Genomic DNA, 21,903 nt, shown 5'->3' on the forward strand with positions numbered 1-21,903 from the left:
ACAGGACAGAATGATCTGTTATGTAATGGTCTATTGTGATATAGAAAATTATTGCTACATTGAAACTTACTAAGACATTTTATATTATAAATTATTATGAAACATCTCCAACTTTTTATAAATCAGTCGCGCTACAACCTTTTTAGGTATAGGCCTCAGATTCCTGTATCAGTTAGATGATTATTTACCAGGCAATAGGCAAGTATTTGATCAACCTCCTGTGCCTGACACACGCCGTCGACTTTTTGGGTCTAAGACAAGCTGGTTTCCTCACTATGTTTTCCTTCGCCGTTCGAGCTAATTTTAAATGCGCACATAGAAAGAAAGTCCATTGGTACAGCCGGGGATCGAACCTACAACCTCAGGGATGAGAGCCGCATGCTCCAACACTGCACCACCTTTTAATACCTAGCATAAAAATAAAACACTTCAAAGAAAATTATGTATTTAATATATAATATGTAAAGCGGTTTCAGGAAATATGAAATCCTAAATTAATATTCTAAATAAATAGGTATTTATTTATAAGATTGAAAGGCTTTCTGAATAAGCTGAGCGCCATCTCGTAACTGCTGCTCAGTGATCACTAAAGGTGGGGCGAGGCGAATGGTCTGACCGTGTGTGGGTTTTGCCAGCAAACCAGCCTCCTTTAGCCGCTGACACACGCCATAGGCTGGGATACCTGAAATTAACGACGTAATATAAATATATGAGGACAATAGAGCGGGCATTTCATACAAAATTTAAAAATTCTAGCGGAAAGGATAAATGTCACGCATAGAGACAAAGATTTTATTATGACGATATTTTTTTCGGAAAATAAGCCTTGAAATTACACCTATTAGCGATTTTACCTGCATCAGCGAAACATAGTTTCTATTAGCAGGAACATTATATTGGGGTTTCGTGGACCGAGTTTCGTACAACCGTCTCGATACTTCAAGAGCTCGGTATTAAGCAGCGTCTGTTTTCAACACTACAATCTCGCATCCTTACATTCTTCGGACACGTATCTCGGTGTGGTGATCAGCCCATAGAACGCCTTGTCGTCCAGGGCAAGGTGAAAGGCACTAGACCGCGCGGAAGGTCACCTACGCGTAGCACTGACCAAATCAAGTCTGCCGTAGGAGATTCACTCAATCAGTGCAGCAGGATGACCTCTAATAGGCAACAATGGCGAAACGTGAAGCGCATCACATCTGCCCCTTCTATTACCACTACTTCTTTTATATATACAGTCTTTGGTATCTATAACCTTCAAATTCGTCTTTTTCATAATCTCATTCAAAAGCCATGATGTTACTTACCTACTGTATTTTATTTAAATGAAATGTACCTTGCAGTTGGTTCTATTATTTAAAATCAAATGTTGTCAAATGTGCACACTCTAGGGAAACGGACACGAATCAACAGTTTGACTTCCGCGACATTTAATTATGATTTAAAATTAAATTTGCTTATAGCTGATTATTAATAAAGATTAACTCACTGTCGTGTACATCAATAGCGAACATGAGTCCACGACCACGTATGGCAGTGACCATGTCTTTAGGAATCTTCTCAAGCTCCGCCCTTAAGATCGGCTCTAATAGCGCAGCGTTCTCTGCCAGCTTTTCTTCTAGTAACACCTGTTAAACAAGATTCTAATAGATCTTTTTAACCGTGTCAGGAGGAAGTACTTGCGAGCCTTCTGGCAATGTGAATGTCCATGGGCGGCGGTATTATTTAACATCAGGTGAGCCTTCTGACCGTTTGTCCATAAAGCAATTTATCAGTTACAATGCGTGTAAATAATTTTGACAGGTATTTGAAGTCGGTTTATCTTATTATGTATTGAATCTATTTAAATAAAAATGAATCGCAAAATGTTGCTAAGCTCAAAACTTGAAAAATACTCGATTTGGAGTTTTTATGGAGAGTAAAACATAGAGTTTAAGTTGATGTTCTTATCATATTTTTAGTTGCTTGATTCAAATTATTCTTTGCTTATTTTATTGAAATGGTCGTTTTCATATCCATTTTACACATAACATTTTAGTTATTAGTATTATTGTTATATTTTCACTACATACTGACTTATATATATATATATATATAATATACATTACCTTGATAGCCTCTGTGGCCACCGCACAAGCCAACGGGTTTCCTCCGTACGTCGAACCGTGAGTACCGGGTTTTATTACCTGCAAGAATGAGATACAACATTTTCCTTTTCCAAAATATAGACAATAATAAAATAAAGTAATAAAAACTTACATCCATAACATTGTTATTAGCTAGAACCGCGGAGACAGGCAGAACACCACCACTCAAAGCTTTGCCCAAAATCAGAATGTCTGGCTTGACACCTTCGTGCTCAACGGCAAGTAATTTTCCGGTGCGCCCTGATAAAAATTTACAATTATCAAACTATTACTATTTCGACTTTACATCAAGTTGTATTGCATGTGTATGAAATTTTTATAAAAGCCATTACGTTACGTGCCAATAGACCCGGAAAAAATATTATTATATTATTCGGCCGAGAATCGAACTCTGAACCTCGGAATGAAAGCCTTAAATAAACCAAATATTTGACCAAATCACGAGAATATAATATAAATTTATCTATTTTGTGTGGTATAAATCTTACCGAGACCGGTCTGTACTTCATCAGCAATCCAAAGCACATTGTACTTAGTGCACAATTCTCGCACCTTCTTCAAGTACCCATCGTCAGGAATGATGACTCCCGCCTCGCCCTGTATGGGTTCTACCATAAAAGCTGCTACGTTAGGATCTTGCAACTCTTTCTGAAATGTAAATATTTTTCATTTGGGATACCATCTTATATACATATTACTACCTAACTTTATTACAACATACAATAACTATATAAATTCCTTCAAAGTTTCACTATTTTCAGTTTACAAAAAATTAAATGCGCTGCCTGTCCCGGCTTGCACTGCTGTACTTTAATAGGTTGGAAATAAATATGTTAAAGCCTATCTTACTTGGAGAAAATGTAGCATCCTAATGGTGAAATAATATTTAATTTAATGTCTTACTAAACTCCCAAAAAATACTTGTACTACACTCGAACAGGCTATTTAACGCCAATAGCAACGTAACAACAAAATAATTTAATTCAAATGTAGGTACTTACTTCTAAAGCTTGGATATCATTATATGGAACAAGCATAAGACCAGGCATGTATGGACCGAATCCAGTATAGCAGTCAGGATCTGTAGAAGATGATACAGCCGATAGCGTGCGCCCCCAGAAATTGCCTTTTGCAAATATTATCTAAAACACATTAAACAAAATTATATGTATTGTGTGAGTCTTGACAGCCATGCCCTCCCCCGGGGAAGCACTACGAAAGTTTTCTTTCTGTGTGCATTTAACAGATTCTTGTACGGTGAAGAAAAACATATGAGTATGCAAGGGCGGCATGTTTTACTTTATAGCTCTGAACACCCGCTGTAACTTTAAATAGCGTCAGCGATACCGATCGCGACGGTTTTGTATGAAAGTTCTATGTAGTTCGGTCAAAATCCGTAGTAGCGCTGATGTCACAACCTTGGGATCGATGTCGGTATCGCTAATGGAAGTTACAGAGTTAGTAAGGGTGCCGTATATTATTTATTACGAAAATTATCTAAAATAAAAACCAATCAAAGAGAAAGTGTGCAGTCTAAACAATATTTGTTTTAGACTTGATGCGGGGCAACTTCATTTATTAAGACAAAACATTTTGGCGTTGCGTAGAGATGTAGGGTCACTCTGCATCTTCTACCGCATTTACCATGGAGAGTGTTCAGAGGAGTTGTTCGGATTGATACCTGCAGCTGAGTTTCATCATCGGACGTCGAGGCAGAACACGAAATTCCACCCGTATCACCTCGACGTCCGCCGTTCCACAACTGAGCGTTTTTCAAGGCAGTTTCTGCCGCGCATCACCACTTTGTGGAACCAGCTGCCCACTGAAGTATTTCCGAACCAATTCGACTTAGGGTCCTTCAAGAAAAGAGCGTACCAATTCTTAAAAGGCCGGCAACGCACTCGCGAGCCCTCTGGCATTGAGATTGTCCATGGGCGGCGGTGTCACTTAACATCAGATGAGCCTCCTACCCGTTTGCCCCCTGTTCTATAAAAAAAGCAAGTCTTTCAAATCGTTGTTTCTTTCATAAAAACTCGGTACCTTCGCCTGATTCTCAGGTATCTTCTTGACATCATAGCCCCACTTCCGAGCTATTTTACAAGCACTCTCACCACCTTCGACTCCAGTGTTCATGGGTAACAGACGATCAAAACCGAAAATTTCTGTCATAAATTTTTCGTACTCTCCCAACTTGTCGGAATAAAATGCCCTGAAAATATGAGGTCATGATTATATACGTCAAAAATCCTAGCTCAAAATATTGAACGTAGATTTCTATTAACCAATTGATTAAACTTTTAAGCTTAAATGTATTGTCTTTGGTTTACGCAAATTCTACACGATTAAATAAAACTTCACTGATTTATGAACATACAAAAAAATACACATCAAATTGATTGAATTTTTGAGATAGTTAAAAAGCGTTTTCGTTGCGTTAATGTATGTTTTATTATAAGATTCGTATCTTTGAAAAGATAAACTCAAGTAGAGTTACCACGTGAGAAGATTAAGGATCTTACCTAGACACCAAAGTAAGTACATCAGCCTGTTTCTTCAAAGCCTGTATAATTCTAGGATGACAGTGACCCTGGTTTACCGCTGAATACGCACTTAAGAAGTCAAAGTATTTCTTCCCTTCCACGTCCCACACAAATGGGCCTTGTAAATAAAATAAAGGCTATGAAAGATTTTATAAACATTTTAATAAAAATTTTACAATTACACAAGATGCGTTGCACTTATGTACATCATACATAAGTAGGTACCTAACTACGTCCACTAAAAGTGGCTATTTCAGTGCGTTCGAATGGACTCTCAGCTAAAAGTAAAAAACATGCATACTCATTACTCATTACTCCAGCATGACATACCTAGTTTTGCCCCACACCCTACATCCATGCAAATAGTTAGCTATGTTATAGTTAATTTTTTGAAGTTATACTTCTTTAGGCGCGTTATGAAAATTTGATGAGAGTGAAATTTTACGATGCGCGCGCACCTATGACACAAAATTCGGAGTGTGATTATAGCGTGCGCAATCTACAAAAGAAATAGAATATAAGCTAACTTCACGCATATTCTATTTCTTAGCTTAGCAGCTTAACAAGAATTTTGAATATCCATGACAATTGACATCTGACATTGACATTTACCTTTTAAACAAATATAGGAGTTTGAATTATTGTTTAAAATAAAAGATTATCTATGTATCTAGTTATTTTCATTATACAAGTGCGAATTTTATATGTGCGTCTGAATTATAATCAGAAGTGATTTAAATTTAATATCTAAATCAAAACTAATTAATATGATAAAATATTTGTGAAAAAACTGTGCCAACCTTCCTGAGTGCTTCAATACAATTGAGGTTAACTATCCGTAGGTATTATCGAGTATTATTGTTGATTAAAACTGAAACATGAACCATTATTCATTGCTTATGTTTATTGCGTTTGTTACAGCAACGTTTTAGAAATATTCTATATATCAATAATTGAGAACAAAGATTTAAGCACGAATACTAATAAGGAGAAAATGAAGGCTTGGAGCGATATAACAGAGAAGTAAACATTTTAATAAGTACCTGCATCTCAAAAAAATGACCACATTATTTAATCAAAACATGTAATTTTTCAGATTTAATCTAGCAAATATAAGGACAAGAGACAAAAAACAATTGATGAATCAGTGGAAGTGCACTAAATTGAATACAAAAAAAGAGTTGTCATCTTATCGCCGTGAAACATCTAAAACTGGAGGTGGAACAAAGCCACCATCACCTTCTCGAGACACAATGGATATGGCAGAGATGATACCGCAACGGTTTGAAGTAGATTTCAATGAATTTGATTGTGATGGTGTCGAGGTAGGAATGTTAATTATAAATATGATGTATGGTGATGTTCAAGGTTCAACCTTTCAAGCATAGGCATATGCTTACAACAGTACTTTATTCCCCTACAGGTAGTTAGAGATATTGTAATACCTCAAAACATCCATGTTGCACTTGTAGTACCGAAACTCTGTCCAGCCAGAAGTGAGCCCATTCCCACTTATAATGGACAGTGGGTATAATACACCTTAATACCTGAGTGCGAACCACTCACCATGATACTTAAATTAATAGATGTTATTTATATATTTCAGGATATTACAAATAAAATCATTTTGGAAACAATTGATATCCCAAAAGCCAACAATGACAAGGTAATAAATCAGTTTTGACATAACTTGAATACTAAAAAAGCCAAACAAAGGTGTGCACAACAGTGACAACATAACTTAACAATTTCATTATTTTGTAGGATTAAAGAAAGGTTAAAGAAAATCATGTCGAACTGAACAACAAGAATCCCCAAACAACTCCAAAGAAACCTACAAGGAAGACACCGGTATTATATTTAAATTATCTCTATCTCTAAATAGAATAAAAGAAAGTTGCTATCCAGGTCTGTAGCATGTGCTACAAATTATATTATTAACACATTTATATAATTATATTAATATAAATGTGTTAAAAAATTTATAATATGAATTATAAAAAAAATTAAGTTTTGCATGGACAGAGCTTAAATTAATATTCTCTTATTTGTTGCAGAAAGCAAGTAGTAGTTTTAGTTTTGGAGAAGCCTCGTAGATGCACAACCAAGTAATGATTAATTTAAAATTACAAACCGAAATTCTGATGAAGACAGTCACTTAAAAATAAATAGTATAATGAAATAAAAATGTTTTAAAGATAAATAGTGTTTTATTTGTTTAATGTAAGAGAATAATAATAAATATTTATTTAATTAATTTTTCAAATGTAAACTGAACTTTATTGACTTTAATGACTCCTTTTCCAGTCTTTGATTATTTAATTGTAATTAATTATTTGCATGCAATCAAAAACTATTTTTAATAATGCCAAAGAAGTATAACTTCTTACGCGCGTACATAAGTACACGCACCCTTTTTTTTTTAGTCTCGAATGTGTCTATATAACCTTTAGCTTTGAAAATCTTTAAACTGATTTAAAAATATATCCTGTCCAATCATAATTCCTGGCTAAAAATAATTGTTTCGATTTGGAAGGCACAAGAGGGTGATAAATTCGTATCCTATATCGGTGTTAGTAAAGTTACAATGTTTCTAGACAGTACAGTGCTCTGTAACAAACACCTTGAATACAAACTAAATATAGCAACGATCGCCTTTTATCAATGAAAAAGTATGGTAGGCGTTGAATGGGTTATATCGTCTAAAATAACAAACATAAATGGCTAATGCAATTAGGCGAATGCTGACTAAATTGACATATTATAAAGCTTTTGTTTGGTGGCCGAGATCGGATTTCCAAACGACAATCACGAAACTAGAACGCTTCCTAACTTCCAAAGGCTCGCCTTGTGCGTCGCCAGCGGTTGCATGTAACAACGCTAACAGCAGCGATGGAGATAGCCCTGGAAGTCGTACCCGACTACTACATACAGCAAGAGGGGGCACTAACTGCCATCAGACTTATGTACTTAGATCTATGGAGAAAAAACCACAACACACACAGCCAACAAGTCTGAACAGGGGGATAGCATACCAACATCTCATAGCCGCGTCATGTGATAGGATCGCTTACCAGCACATTATTAACAGGAAATATCGTGTACAAAAAGGATAGAAGAGGAACATGATCAATCGACCCTGAATGAGCTACGTATAAGTCATAGATTATGGCTCAAAACAGTCTGGCGTGACGGACAGTTCCTTGTGCATAGGCTGTTTCACCGCATGAAAATGAGTCACCCACGAAGTCCTGGAATTTGTAGCTGTGGCTACCTAACGAGTAGAAATCCTCGGAGGTCGTTCCGTGAATCCTGCGAAGTGCCCAGGAAACTTCTGAGCTTCTGGAAGAAGGTCTAAGTGAACTGAGTCTTCAGAGACTAGATTTCTATTACAACTTCAATCGGATCGATTGATCGGACGAGCTCAGTGTACCACAACGTAAAACAGCATTTTTGTTTTTGTTCGTAACGTGAAATTACACAAGTTAGATACCAGGGGTTATCAAATCAAAGTTATTTATGTATTGACGAACAACAAATGATCCTATTCTTTATCATCTGCTTATTTTTAACATGCTATTTTTACACTTTTTTATATACAATTGAATTTAATCACACTCAAACATTACACATACTACGACAGCACAATCATGCACCTATTTTAATTATCTTAACTCGTTATTTTAAAAACATACTAAAACCATAATTTTAAAACTCAATATTAATACAATTTGGTTTAAAACTGCTAATGTAAGAATAACCGTTAAATAAATATTAATATCATTGTTTTTCACATGTATGGAACATTTTTGCATAAAACTTACCTTCTCCTCGTGACAATGCTACAGCAAGAGGCGCATAGTTTCGGCAACCACACTTATCTTCCAAGGCAAATATTTCTTTCGAAGAAAGTTCTCTTTGTGAAGCCATACTGCAAAATTATAACATTTCTTTGAAATCTCGAAGTGGGCTTCAATATTATATTAATTATATATAATATTATTTCATAATATATAAGATATGTGTGTTTTTTTTTTTTAATTTAAATTTACATAAACAGTGACTTTTCGGGCATAATTTAAATAAGGTAGATAAATGTTAAACTATTTTATCGTTGTATTAACCGGTTAATAGGTACACGTTGTGAATATAAGTTTTCCCTCGATTATTTTGTCGTCGGAGGTATTTGGTAACGATAGATAGTTAAATTTATATATTATTATCATTAAATATAAATAGTATTTTTAATTATTATATAATTATTTTAATAACCTTTTGTTATATATTGACCGTAATTTGTAACTTAAATTTATTTAACATGACTTTTTATTACAGCGCGTCTTAACAAAAAACTACGCAAACATTTTGTGATAATTCGTGTTATAATTCAACAAACTTTTTTAGACGATGGATGTTATTTACTTACCCAATTAATCCTTTAAGATTCTTGCTATCAATGCCATATAGCAGTTCACATACTTTAGATATTGCTCTCCTTGTAGATAACATTTTGTTTTATTGTTAATTAAATAACTTCTCTCAGATTAGTTATCTTAAATTGTAACCGGTGTCAATGTCACACAAACTTGATTCACCCAGTATACTTAACAATTAACTGGCTAATAAACAAATATAATGTATCTCTTTAAACTTGATACTATTGATACTTGCTAGCCCACAAACTCTTAAAATTAAATATTAACTAAAATACCGATAAATTTTCTTTAAAATAATGTAATATTAAGATCTGACCTGATTGATCTGGGATAATTAGCCAACAGCGTCCTTAATTTGTGGTGCTTTCTCTATCAAAGTATGCGGTATACTGAATTGATTCGTACCTGCTCTTATCTGTTATTATTGTATATGGAATATTACAGTGGAAAAAACAAAGTGAGACAAATCGAAGTGTTCTTACATCATCTCTCAATATGTATTACCCATTGATTGGCATACTTACTCAAACGATTTGAATTGTGTTGGTACCAAATACATTATATAAATGTAGTTATATATTTTAAATAAATAGAATTGTGTTAATTTCCGTTCGGTACTAAATAATTGTCTACTTTAAAATATTAAAAAAACATTAATGAACAAAATTAATTTAAAATGTAACGTGTGATAAGTTTATCTTCATTTAGTAAAAGTAAGTGGCAGAAATGCAATAATAAATGAGAGAAACCTTAAAAAGTTCGATTAATGAATGTTGTTAACATGTATGTAGAAAGAAGCCGATTTTAATTAAGCTTAGCAGCCGCATTTTTATACACATTGCCGAAGTGTGATCAGATCAAAATATTTCTCCATTTAATACAAAACGAAACGTCTGTTTTCTGAAACTAGACAACTGACAAGTGCAAATCTGCTTTGCGATTCTGTAACTCGCTTTTCGAACTCTAAGGTGGGAGCTTGTAAGTTGTAGTTTATTGTTTATCAGAATGCCAAATCATAAAATGACTGCTTCACGACTGATTTGAGAGCGACCGCCGATGCGAAAACCGCTGTGTGAGTTCGAAAAGTAAGTTACAGAATCGCAAGGCTGCTCTAGATTTGCATTAAAGGATTTTTAGTTATATTTCGAAAAAAATACTTATAGAATAGGTATATAACTTTAGTTGGAAATAATAATAAGCTAAGCCAAATATAAATTCAGAACCAAAAAAAACTGTCGGTATTTTCATATGTACCTAGGTATAAATTAGCCGAAGTATTAGAAGTAAAATAGTAGAGTTTTCACTAATAGATAACAAATAAAGCACCTCAAATTATGTAGAGAACAAATTTTTAGAAATCACTCATAACACGATTAACTTATCTTTCAATAAAACTAATGTTTCGTCTTATAACTAGGCGTATTTATAGTGATCACTGAATACATACTTTTATCTTTATAGCCTCAGTACCTACTCTCTTATCGGGAATTGTAAGATTTATATTTGAATAAATAAATTATAATGGCGATTATTTTATATTACCTTATACATAACACATATGCAATTGTATTTTTATTTGAGATTAATAAGTTAATATGGACATGCCTTTTATTATAAACTAGCTGACCTGGCTAACTTCGTTCCGCCCTACAACCTTATAATATCGTTGTTACTTTAATTTAACTTATTTTAGGATTTCATTAATGTTAAGTATTACATTGATACAACTTTTTTGCAAATACAGAAATGTTTTATTGCTTGCCATTGCGAAAGAAGAATGGCAGTTTTACACATTAGGCATCTTCTCTCTAGCGTCAATATGGCGATACTGCATGTTAAACACTTTCTGATATCCAACATCTTTTGATCAGGATCAAAGCATTGTTATGCATCTCCTCATTCACCTCAAGATCGGAATTTCTTGAACTGACACGAATTCGACGTAAAATGATGCGTAGTTTTGTCAACAGATGGCAACATATGGTTTTTGCATTCGTAAAATTAATTAATTAATTTATTGTTATTCGATAACTTATTCGATATTTTATTGCTTATTCTGCTATTCGGGACGGAAACAAATCCAACAAATCAAAAACCATGGCAATCGGTCCAGCCGTTCTCGAGTTATAAGTGTTGTAACAAACACGACTTTCTTTTATATATATAGATAGATTTAAAGGTCTTTCATACAGCTAATAGATGGAGATATAGCTAACTAATAAACTAAAAAATGTAGCTAATAATAATATGTTGTTTTAGTGTCCTTTCACAAAAAGAAACTGCATGTTATTTGTAGGAAAAAAATATAGTCTCTTTTTTTTATAACAGGCGTCTTACGTTGGATGATTTATATATAATCTGACAGATTAATTCACTAAGGCGCAACTTTTTTATACACCAAAGCATACATTTTACAGGCATAATAAGTTGTTTTCATTATATTTAACCGTGCATTGTGGTTATTCTTTACATCATAAACTTATAAGCAAATATTCCCGAAATTATCCTAAAATAAATACCTCGTAATTTATGTTTACTGTCAATTATAATAAATTAAAATACAATAAACAATTATCAATAAAATAATAGGTCAATTACAATTATCATGATGTATATTACCATAATATCAATAATAAAGTTTTACAACTTGTTATACCCATCATACATATTTATTTTCTTTGACAAGAGGACAAATATTCAAAAGTCAAATTATTTTTAAACTTAAATAATTACTCATACAATAATTTGTTGCATATTGCAGGAAAATTATAAGGTTACAATTAAAAGACTAAAGTTAAAATAAATAAACTTTATTGTGTATGTAATTAATTATCACACATATTTATTAACACTAACTACTAATATTTATTTCTATGATCATCTTCTATATCTCCTACATGGAAATCCTTGTATTTAGGAAAAGATTGAGGACCTCTTTCTAAAGTTGTTGGCAGAGAACCACCATCTGCAAGTCTTTTAGCTTCTAGCTTATCAGCATTTAATTTCTTTGTTTCAGCTATAGCCAAGTTTTTTGATATTTCCTCATTTGTAGGTGGCTCCGATCTACAATGAAAAAATTTTTTTTAACATTATTAGTCATTCTATGAAATAGAAACAATGACAGTTTACACTAACAATTAATGTTAGAACAGACAGTGTCATATACCCAAAACATAATAAATACCTCTTATATAACTTTACCTTCTCATTCGCAGCCAAGACTCCCACTCAGAAGGCAATGGATCTTGAAAGTCCAGGCCTTTAGGTGGATCATACCAACGTGCTGGTTTTCTTTTGCCTCTACTTGGATCAGCTGGTATTTCATAATATACATTTCCAATATAATCTTTTCCTATAAAATTTAGTATTTATTCTAGATTTAATAAGTTAATATATAGAGATTTTAATGTTTTATAAGGTTTATTAACTATGAGGTATTATGTACTTACCTATTTCATTACCACGAATTTGTCGAGGCCGAAAAGAATTTAAAAAATTCCGAAACGCAATGCGCCAAACGTATCTGTATTCACCCCCCGACATCTGCTAAGTATCTTTATTTTGCGAAGCATAAAAAGAAAATGTGAATCTAGTCGCATAGATCTTTAGAATTAACCCGATTTCACAATAAACATTGCAATTGAAAATACTCAAATCTCTAAATTATTAATTATTACCATAAATTAAATTGACAGTTGACAGTTGACGTCGAACTTCGAAGAGTTCTTTTTTTAGATTTTATGAACTAGAAATCAAATAGAATTTATTTGCTAATATAGAGAGAAAAGCTAGAAGCCACTCTAGCCTGAGAACAAAACCTATCAAACAATTCGCGCTAAAATAGCAAAAGAAGGGAACTATCGGTATTTTATTTTCTAACACCATCCTTGTGTTGGTGATAAAAATAAATCATCGAGTGGTTATTATTTTTAATATTCAATAAATGCTCTAATGCCAACGTTTATACTTTGAAAAGTATTTAGTAATATAAAAAACTTTTACATGATATGTAAGAAATAATATGTATGGAAATCAAACTGTTGGGTTCAAGCTTCAAGGGGTGGTGAATTAAAGATATAGAGTAGGCATGGGTTGGTCGGACTAATATGAATTACCTAAATTTAGGCAGAGACATTTATAGTTACATAATATCATTTCGTTTTACTTAATGTTTCCAGAAAGTAAAGCCCGAAAAATAAAAATAAATGCTCTGGCGGCGCTAAATTAACTATAATTATTGCATCATTCATATCAATGGTGAATACCGGTACAAATTTATGTCTGCTTCTTTATTTTGGTTCCTCTCATCAGTACGGTTCCTGGTTCTGTTTCCAATTCGGTTCGGGTTCTAAAATATATATTCATCTTTCTTTTACATGTTAATTCGATATATAGGTTCTGTTGTATGCAGTTTAGATGCTTTTAAAGAAAGTTGGCATGTTGTATTTACTTAAATTCAAAGCGTGGTTATATATTGTGATTTTATTGTTTATTTATTTTTATTTATTCACAAAACTAAATACACTATCCTTACAGTACTAATTTTTGAAGTTATACTTCTGATGGCGCGTAAGGAAAAAAATGGTAAGAGTAATTTTTTAAGATGCGCGCGCACACAGTCACAAAAAAACCGACACCCTGAAGTTAGCTATAGTCAAAATTTTAGTTTCTTCTATTGTTAGTGTCATTTTTTCTACAAATGTAGAATAAAATTTTTGAAAAGATTTTTATCTTGTTTCAACGTCAAAGAAGTATAACTTCTAACGCGTGTACGTGTAAGTACACACACTTTTATTTTGGAAATTAGAAATACAATATAACAACATATTAAATACATAAGATACACAATATCGTAAGCGTGAGCTCACTATGCGATCATTTATATCAATCGATAGTGTCATTATTGAATTATTAAGTACTTATCAGTGATAATATGGATGAACTTAAAGCTTTTATTCAAAGAACTAATCTGATGTTTTTTTTCGTTTGTTGTGATAATCAGTAGCTTTGCCTAGATCTTTATTTTGCTTTTTTTAATCTCAAATGATTTTTCTGATATTTTCTGTCTTATGGTTAGATAAATTTTCATTATTATTTCATTGATTTACTAGTCTTTCATTTAATGAAGAAATATATAATTCTATTAACATTTTTGAAATATCTAAATTGAAGAACGAACTTAATAATTTTTTTATAATAGTCAATCGCTCTTTGTCTTGGCAGAGTGGTTGTAGTCGATTGTAATGACTGTAATGATCTATATCACATGCTGCTTGCATAACTACAGTTTTCCTTATTTGTCGATCTTACGTATCTTGATGGCAGGGTAGACATTCAATAACCTGATCGCAACAACCATTGAATGTCTTTTCTGTTTCTAGAAAACGTAGTTATTGGTTCTTAAAGTTCTATTTAATACATCTTTTTCCGAAGTTAACTAATTTTAAAAACTACGCTTTCTTGGGGTCGGTCGTTAGTGGGTGACGCGTGTCAAAGTGTTTTTGTGTCAAGCCCCACATAGCAATATATTTTATATACTGTGTGTCTGTGATTTATATTGTAGTTATGAGTATATCTGTGGAATGCGATGCGATATTTACTATTGTAGTCTTTGATAGTGGTTGTGTCGAATTTTGAGTCATTTGTGATTTTATACAATTTTTGATTACAAACTATAAATTTTAACGATATTACTTTCACGGAGATATAAATAAATTAATTAATCATGGCTAAAATGGCATTTCAACATCAAGCCGGAACGGCAATGGAATGTCTTAGTGTGAGTTTGCAAGACCACTCCCTTGTTTTTACCTGGTAAACTGGTAATTCTAATGTTATTTATACTTAATGCGACTACTATTATTTTTTAACAGATTCCAATAACTTTACAAAAAGAGGCCGGTGTCGATGCTGAAGGTCGTGAAGTTATGAAATGTGGATTTAAAATTGGCGGTGGTATAGATCAAGACTATCGTAAGAGTCCTCAGGGGTATACGGATAATGTGAGTTCTGTTTAGCTAATTAGAACAATACTTTTAAAACAGAAATTACAATTTATTATAATCTATTTTTAGGGCATATATGTAACTGAAGTGCACGAAGGAAGCCCAGCTGCTAAAGCCGGTTTGCGTATGCATGATAAAATTCTACAATGTAATGGGTATGACTTTACAATGGTAACTCATAAAAAAGCTGTTAGTTATATAAAAAAACATCCAGTATTAAACCTTTTAGTGGCAAGAAAAGGTGTGACTTCAACATAACTAAATTGATAATCCTAGAAAAAGAGATATTATGGTGTTATTTATTTTTTAAATAAGTTTAGTTATTTAATTTTGTAATATAATAATTAGGAAAATATTAAATTATTTCAGATTAGATGTCTGTAATATTGTATTATTTTACTAAATAAAATATTTCTCAAATATTGTTTATAACAAAGAATTTTCTTATGATTTTTTTTTGAGTTGGTATACTATTACAGTCACCTAATCTTTATGATAGCTGCTGATCATAAGTAACAGATACAGGTTACCATGATTCCAATTTAAAATAAATATAATATAATTGGCATAACTGGTGAGAAATGCTTTTTATATGTTTGTTTGTGTCTGTTAAGATTAGTTATAAGTATTAAAACAATATAAATTTGTATTTAAAATGGATTGATGTGTGCCAAGTTGAAGCTGTGTTTCTCTTAAATATTTAATAGTTTATAACACAATTTCAACTCTTGTATCACCAAAGACTAGTGAAAAATACAATGATAACAAGAAATATATAAGATTTTCACAATGTTTAAACAAATCAATACCAACTTATGTGTAACATGTTTTTTTTTTTGTAAAAATAAATAAGTATCAGTTTAAACTTTATGAAACTAAGGTTTTGATATGACAATTTATGTAAAAATATATTTTTAATCTTTTCTTTACAAAATGTTAGTAAATACTTACTGAAAAAGTGACTGTCACACTCTTCCTGCTAATATGTTGCAATTACCATTTGATATGCTGTGTAATAAATTTTTATCTTCTTTAAGATTAAAACCTTTCTCCTTGTTTACTTCCACTGACCTACATTAAGAGCCTTTTAATTATCCTGCTGATTAAATTCTCTGACAGCTTTCTTTAAGATATGATGCATATAATTTTAACAGTAATTTAGATAAAGAAACCTTGCAGTTTGTATCAACTATCAAAAATATATGTTATCAAAACTTATAAATCTATTACACAATTTATTTATTATATTATATCATACAAAAACTGACCATATTGTGCAGAAATGTCTTAATAATTAAGTGCTTAAACTTTATTCATACAATGAAGACTACTTTACTTATTCAACATTAATAAAGTGTTTCTTATTACACACAGTGCAGCATTTTAATAATTTTATATTAAAACTAGCTGCCCCCAAGAACTTCGTTTCTCCCTAATGCCTAGCCTACATTTTATGTATATACCATGGAACATTTTTCTATGCTACCCCAGACTGTTTGGTGTTCCAGAATGAAAACATTTTAGGATTTTCTGTGATTTTCCTTTACCTCAGAGTTAATGTTATAAGTTCTTAACTAACAAATAAAAAATAGGGGTTGATCATAGAGAGTAGATGAAACTTAAGGGGGTTGTATGTATTTTTGTATGCTGTATAATACAAAAAAAAATATTGGGGTGGACACCCCTTATCACTTAGGGGTTTGAAAGATAGTAACCGATTCTCAGACTTACTGAATATGCATAAAAAAATTCATAAGAACGGTTGAGCCGTTTTGGAGAAGTATGGTAACGAACATTGTGACATGAGAATTATATATATATATATATAGGAATAAAGCTTAAGGTCATGAGATTCCTAAAGCCAATGGTTAAAAAAAATACTAATAGACTTCTACAGGATGGTTTTATTCTAACAATATATTTCAATCAAGGACCTAGAATGTTAGTTGGGAAAGATATTAAATAACATAATACAACTAGTCTCTGACCAGAGATTAGTTGTTGAACTATATTAACACTCAACTATTTACTGATTAATGCTTTTTAAATGAAAACTAATTAAGTTTTCCTAGCTAAAATTAGGCTTTAGATGGTGGCCAATCCCATTGACCCTTAGGAGGTTTGGCAACAAGAGGTTCCCATGGCTTCCAATTTAACATTTTTCGAGCTAAATTCAACTCATTTTCCGCTTGTATAATTAATTCTTCGGCTTGACCACAATTAATTTTATTTTCGATTTCATAACTGTCTTTTGTCTGCAACATTAAAGTGTATGTTAATAAATCAGTAAGATAAGTCAGTATTACGCCATATGCAAAATAAGCTTTAACTAAAACTTTGTTACCTGTTGAAGGACTGCTGCTCTTTCTTTGACAATTTGTTCTGTATATTTCCTGTAGACTGATTGTTCGGGCATTTTTTGCAAAGTTCTTAATATTTTACCATACAATGCGCCCAAAGTGTGATGAGGATTTGGATTTACAGCTAGGCCCATTAGCCCTGTTGTCTAAAATACAATAATTTTTGCTTTTAACTAAATTTAGGTTACATAATAGAGAATAGTAATATGCATTTTAATTCTTTCTTCATACCTTTTTTATCAATCCCATTTTTATCTTCAGAAATTCTGCCTAATACCATAAATTAAAGCTGCTTAGAAGAAAAAGCACTGAAAATTATTTCCGCTTTTCAAAATAAAAAAATTGTCAGATTAAATCACAGATGAGGATGACAGATGACTGAAGTCTGAACGTTGTTTTTTTTTATCTCACACGAAGTACACTGTTATTACAACAGATCTACTGTATTTTAACTGTGTTTACTTTGTACTGAAAACAAAATATGCTGTTTTTAAAACAATAATTTTACATTAATTTCGAAATTCCCTTAAATTAATGATTCTTGTGGCTGGTGGCTATTTAAAGACACAAATGTCACTCCTATATCATGAGTTCTTAACACATGTTAGTATATGTTTTTATTTACATGTCTTATAATATATTTGTTTTCTATTATATTACCTTTTTATCACGATTTCTTAATAGTTTTATAGACTACAACGCAAAGTACTTTGCGTCTGTTATTTAGGTGTAACCCTGCTGGCACCCGTTTTCTCTATCCAGTGCGTTAACGTGGTTGACTATTTATAAAGTGGCGTTATATAATCAAAATTAAGTACATACATAAATAAATATAGTATACCTAATACCTACTAATTACTAGGTTTTTATTTAGTATTTTCCTCGCTGACAGCTTCTAAAAGTGATTTTATCAAAGAGTTGACGTTCATTTATCTATATCAAACTACTTGGCAATTTAAAGCCATTTTAGTAATGTAGTTACGACATACAATTTCTAAGTTCAAAGATAAAGTTGATTTGCAAGGTAAACTCAACTTTATATGTTGAATGAAGTGCAAAAAACATAAATAAATATGAAATTAATAATACAACAAAATTCATATGCCGCGTATCTTACTCGATTTCTGATAAGACTATTATGTTTTTTTTTTATATTTACTGTCATTGTTTTTTTGAAGTGAAAACTTCTTTAGCAGCGTTGTACACTTTTTTTGCAATGATAAACTCGCGTCAGGAGTCGTGACTTGATAGAAAATTCGTAAGACGGATGGAGAGTAGACAGCTGGCGCGGCGTATTTAATGTAATATAAATTGTCATGTTTGTGTACGATAGCGCAATAAATAAATATTGTATTCTACCACACAAATGATAATACTTTTATACTGATAATTAAAGCAATTCATGCAAAATTATTCCCTAACCATTCCAAAATATAAAAAATGTACAAGGTTAATATTCAAGTTTTAACTTCTGCCGGCACTCCCGGACTGCAACCCGTCGTTTTTTTGTCTCTGTTTTAAGCATACAATTTTGTTTTAAGTCATTATTCAATCACTTGAAACTACGACTTGAAAAAACTTAGAATGAGTGTATAAAAAAGTTTTACTGCATTAGCTTCAAGTCGCATGTACAACATTCGAAGTTTAAAGCTAATTAAGTGAGGGCCAGCGGTGGATTCCAAAAAAAACCAAAATATATTAAAATTACTTTAATTAATTACTTTTACAAATAATGAACTTAACTAAATACAATTATTTAATCGGCCCGATATTAGGTGCACGATAAATATATTATATAATAAACTTAACTACTTGAGACTTGACCGGTCCGATATGAGGTATCCGATCAAAAGCTGTTGGTTCTCTTGTCCCTTTCCTTATATAGCGTAGTTTCGTAAGAGGTGACTTGTATTGGGTTTGCGGGGCAAAGGGAGTGCAATGAATATGTAACATCTCCCCCGTAAGATGAGCAACTATTTGCTATTGATGTCTATAGCAAAAGTTGCGGCTCGAAGTTCTTGCGCAGACATGTTCTTATTATCCGTTTTTGAAATCGGCTTCGAAGATGTATTTCGGCGATATCGGAGTACGAAGAAAAGTACAGCTGCGCCCAGGAGTGTGGTCATAGCGAAGTACAAAGGAATCGTTGTGTGGTATATTATGTTTGATGAATCATATGTTACCGCCGGTGCTTTCATTGTAATTCCATTTTGCATATTGTGTAACTTCGTGAGATCGATTGAATTAAGTTGGACACCTGGTTGATTTTGTTGAATGATGTTGTCCATTCGAGGAAAATTAATGATTTCGACACCGCTTCCTTTAACTCGGTCGTCGATGTTGGTGGCCGTAATTTCTGAGGATTTTAACATACATGATTTAGGTATTGTTGCGAAATAGCTGCCGTGAAGTATTTCATATTTTTCGTGGGAACAGACGAGTTGAACTTTTGTAGGTTTTGGGAATGATATTATATAGTGCTGACTGTCTAGTTCCGTAAGAGCTTCTTTATACATAGTAATAGGCGTTGAGGAACATGATTTGTCTATTTCTTGAGAATGAATAATTTCGTAGATGCAGTCCTTTTTGGTCTTCATTTGATGACGTAGTTTTTGCTCGCATATGTGCCACCTGTTGATCTTCGGACATTCTGTCTCTATGTACACAAATTCTTTAGTATTAGTTGCTACATATGGATAGGACGGGATAATTACCTGAGAATGTATATTAGGTACAGGACACAATCGATAAAGTTGGAATATTGGAGGTAAGGTAATAGGAAAGCTAAGGACAACCACTATTTTCCTATCTATATAATATGAACCTAAGCTAATTATATCATAAAAGTTTCTTATCTCCAAATCTAAAATTTGATCTGTGCCATACAGACTTTTTAATTTTCTTAACATTATTTTTAAATCATTAATATTTAATATAGAATGGTGCAATGACATAGTGCGACTAAAAGCTAATATATTTTCTATTCTAATTATCTCATTATATAATTCCTGCACGTTATCGCTTATAATGTTGAATATTAGCGACAGGCGGGAGTATCGAATTACGCTTTGATTGTCCGAGTTAGACATGTTTATTATATAGTTAAGGGCTTTACTTAATTTTATTTGATTGTCTGTTAAATTATTCAATACTTGAGTTTGTTGTATGCTATATTCTTTAAAAAGTGAAATATGTTGATTAAAACTTGTGGTTAATTCTTTATTATTCGATTTTAAAATATGAATAGCTTTCTCATATCTCAGAGCGTCATTATGATCGAGATTCCCAGAAATAAACTTGATGAGAGTACCCAATGGATTAATGATGCCTCGTTTAACCCTGGAGTCGGGTTCGAATGATTTTAACTGTAACATAACTTTATTTAATTTATTATTAATAAAATCGGTTTGGCTCTTGAAACGTAATGAGTAACCGTTCGGTAGTCTATGTATAGTTTCAGTCAATTTTGTCTGCAAGTCAAGAACTTGTTGTTCTATTAGGTCTATGTTAATGTCTTTCAGGAAAACATGATGGTGAGAAATGATTTTAGTATCTCCTAATTTAAAGGGAAATAAGCCAGGTCCATTGTCAAGGCTGTCGAGTCGAATTTCTTGCGCTTGGGCTAGGGTTGTCAGAGTCAGTATTAGGTACCTGTAACAAAGTAGAATCTTTATGTGTCTTTTGTCGTTTTAATCTAGATTTCGCTACCGGTCCGCGTCTGCGTGAAGTATATATATGTATAGGTAAGTTAGCTATGACTTTATCTTGTGTATAGCGCGTGGCTAGCTTTTGTCTAGCTGCCATCGGATTTCGTACATATATCTCTTGGTCGGGTTCATACTGTACTTCGGGTTCTCTGTGAGTATTTCGTTGCGTCATAATCGCTTCGCGTTCGGCAAACGATGAGTCATGTATAAGTCGATATACTGTTTCCATTTTACTATGATGGTTTTGCATATATTGTTGTAATAAACGTTCGGATAAATTTAAATCAGTGGGATCTCTTGGGTCGTAATGTCCAGTGATTAAGTCATAGGGTCTACATTTAGTTAAACTATGTATGGAACTATTATATGCTAAAATTGCGTAAGGTACTAAATTGGTGGCAGATTCATTCTTATGTTTTAATTTTAATATTCGGAGATGTTCTAAGAGAGTACTATGGAAACGTTCTATCATGCCGTTTTCATTTGGGGTGTGTGCAGCGATCTTATGATGGTGTATTTTGTGAAGACGTAAAAATTCAGTTACAACTTGATTCGTAAACTCGGTTCCTTGGTCAGTAGTCAAGGACATCGGTGAACCGTGATGGGTGATGAACGTTAGCAATGATTTTACGATATTAGGGGCTGTACAGTCGCTAATACGATACGCTTGTGCATATCTGGAAAATGCGTCTATTAAAGTTAAATATT

At 32.5% G+C, this 21,903-nt stretch overlaps 4 protein-coding genes across 6 annotated transcripts; 1 reads left to right on the top strand and 3 right to left on the bottom strand.

Moving 5' to 3' along the window:
* Positions 1-434: 434 nt before the first annotated feature.
* LOC125063529 (ornithine aminotransferase, mitochondrial) lies at positions 435-9,547 on the bottom strand. Of its 3 annotated transcripts, none has more exons than XM_047670031.1 (11): positions 9,440-9,530; positions 9,114-9,239; positions 8,512-8,618; positions 4,667-4,805; positions 4,188-4,356; positions 3,149-3,289; positions 2,636-2,795; positions 2,260-2,387; positions 2,109-2,186; positions 1,490-1,628; positions 435-682 (listed from the first exon to the last, which is right to left on the bottom strand). In XM_047670031.1, the coding sequence occupies exons 2-11, from the start codon at positions 9,194-9,196 to the stop codon at positions 519-521; spliced, it is 1,308 nt and encodes a 435-aa protein (XP_047525987.1). In that variant the 5' UTR covers positions 9,197-9,239; positions 9,440-9,530; the 3' UTR covers positions 435-518. The 3 variants fall into 3 exon arrangements, with proteins under 3 accessions (XP_047525987.1, XP_047525978.1, XP_047525994.1); XM_047670022.1 differs by having other exon boundaries at positions 9,114-9,306; positions 9,440-9,516; XM_047670038.1 differs by lacking the exon at positions 9,114-9,239 and having other exon boundaries at positions 9,440-9,547.
* Positions 9,548-11,917: 2,370 nt separating this feature from the next.
* Positions 11,918-12,828, bottom strand: LOC125053735 (NADH dehydrogenase [ubiquinone] 1 alpha subcomplex assembly factor 2). The gene is made up of 3 exons (XM_047655259.1): positions 12,573-12,828; positions 12,325-12,475; positions 11,918-12,186 (listed from the first exon to the last, which is right to left on the bottom strand). The coding sequence occupies exons 1-3, from the start codon at positions 12,664-12,666 to the stop codon at positions 11,982-11,984; spliced, it is 450 nt and encodes a 149-aa protein (XP_047511215.1). The 5' UTR covers positions 12,667-12,828; the 3' UTR covers positions 11,918-11,981.
* Positions 12,829-14,713: 1,885 nt separating this feature from the next.
* Positions 14,714-16,176, top strand: LOC125050628 (tax1-binding protein 3 homolog). The gene is made up of 3 exons (XM_047650591.1): positions 14,714-14,902; positions 14,997-15,125; positions 15,198-16,176. The coding sequence occupies exons 1-3, from the start codon at positions 14,849-14,851 to the stop codon at positions 15,384-15,386; spliced, it is 372 nt and encodes a 123-aa protein (XP_047506547.1). The 5' UTR covers positions 14,714-14,848; the 3' UTR covers positions 15,387-16,176.
* Positions 16,177-17,014: 838 nt separating this feature from the next.
* On the bottom strand, positions 17,015-17,881 carry LOC125050635 (NADH dehydrogenase [ubiquinone] 1 alpha subcomplex subunit 5). Its single transcript, XM_047650605.1, has 3 exons — positions 17,720-17,881; positions 17,473-17,634; positions 17,015-17,383 (listed from the first exon to the last, which is right to left on the bottom strand). Exons 1-3 carry the CDS (start codon positions 17,735-17,737, stop codon positions 17,207-17,209), a joined length of 357 nt encoding a protein of 118 aa, XP_047506561.1. The 5' UTR covers positions 17,738-17,881; the 3' UTR covers positions 17,015-17,206.
* Positions 17,882-21,903: the final 4,022 nt, after the last annotated feature.

Source organism: Pieris napi, chromosome 1, assembly GCF_905475465.1.
Source record: "Pieris napi chromosome 1, ilPieNapi1.2, whole genome shotgun sequence".
Taxonomy (NCBI): Eukaryota; Metazoa; Arthropoda; class Insecta; order Lepidoptera; family Pieridae; genus Pieris; species Pieris napi.

Excerpts from the sequence above, each read along its gene's own strand:
- LOC125063529 (XM_047670031.1), bottom strand. The coding sequence starts at position 9,196 with ATGTTATCTACAAGGAGAGCAATATCTAAAGTATGTGAACTGCTATAT. Across the intron at positions 2,187-2,259 it reads CTAATAACAATGTTATGGAT|GTAATAAAACCCGGTACTCA; the intron begins GTAAGTTTTTAT and ends TCATTCTTGCAG. Across the intron at positions 683-1,489 it reads CGCTATTGATGTACACGACA|GTATCCCAGCCTATGGCGTG; the intron begins GTGAGTTAATCT and ends CGTTAATTTCAG.
- LOC125053735 (XM_047655259.1), bottom strand. The coding sequence starts at position 12,666 with ATGTCGGGGGGTGAATACAGATACGTTTGGCGCATTGCGTTTCGGAAT. Across the intron at positions 12,476-12,572 it reads AATTCGTGGTAATGAAATAG|GAAAAGATTATATTGGAAAT; the intron begins GTAAGTACATAA and ends TAAATTTTATAG. Across the intron at positions 12,187-12,324 it reads TCTTGGCTGCGAATGAGAAG|ATCGGAGCCACCTACAAATG; the intron begins GTAAAGTTATAT and ends TTTTCATTGTAG.
- LOC125050628 (XM_047650591.1), top strand. The coding sequence starts at position 14,849 with ATGGCTAAAATGGCATTTCAACATCAAGCCGGAACGGCAATGGAATGT. Across the intron at positions 14,903-14,996 it reads CGGCAATGGAATGTCTTAGT|ATTCCAATAACTTTACAAAA; the intron begins GTGAGTTTGCAA and ends ATTTTTTAACAG. Across the intron at positions 15,126-15,197 it reads CTCAGGGGTATACGGATAAT|GGCATATATGTAACTGAAGT; the intron begins GTGAGTTCTGTT and ends ATCTATTTTTAG.
- LOC125050635 (XM_047650605.1), bottom strand. Across the intron at positions 17,384-17,472 it reads GAGCAGCAGTCCTTCAACAG|ACAAAAGACAGTTATGAAAT; the intron begins GTAACAAAGTTT and ends TTAATGTTGCAG.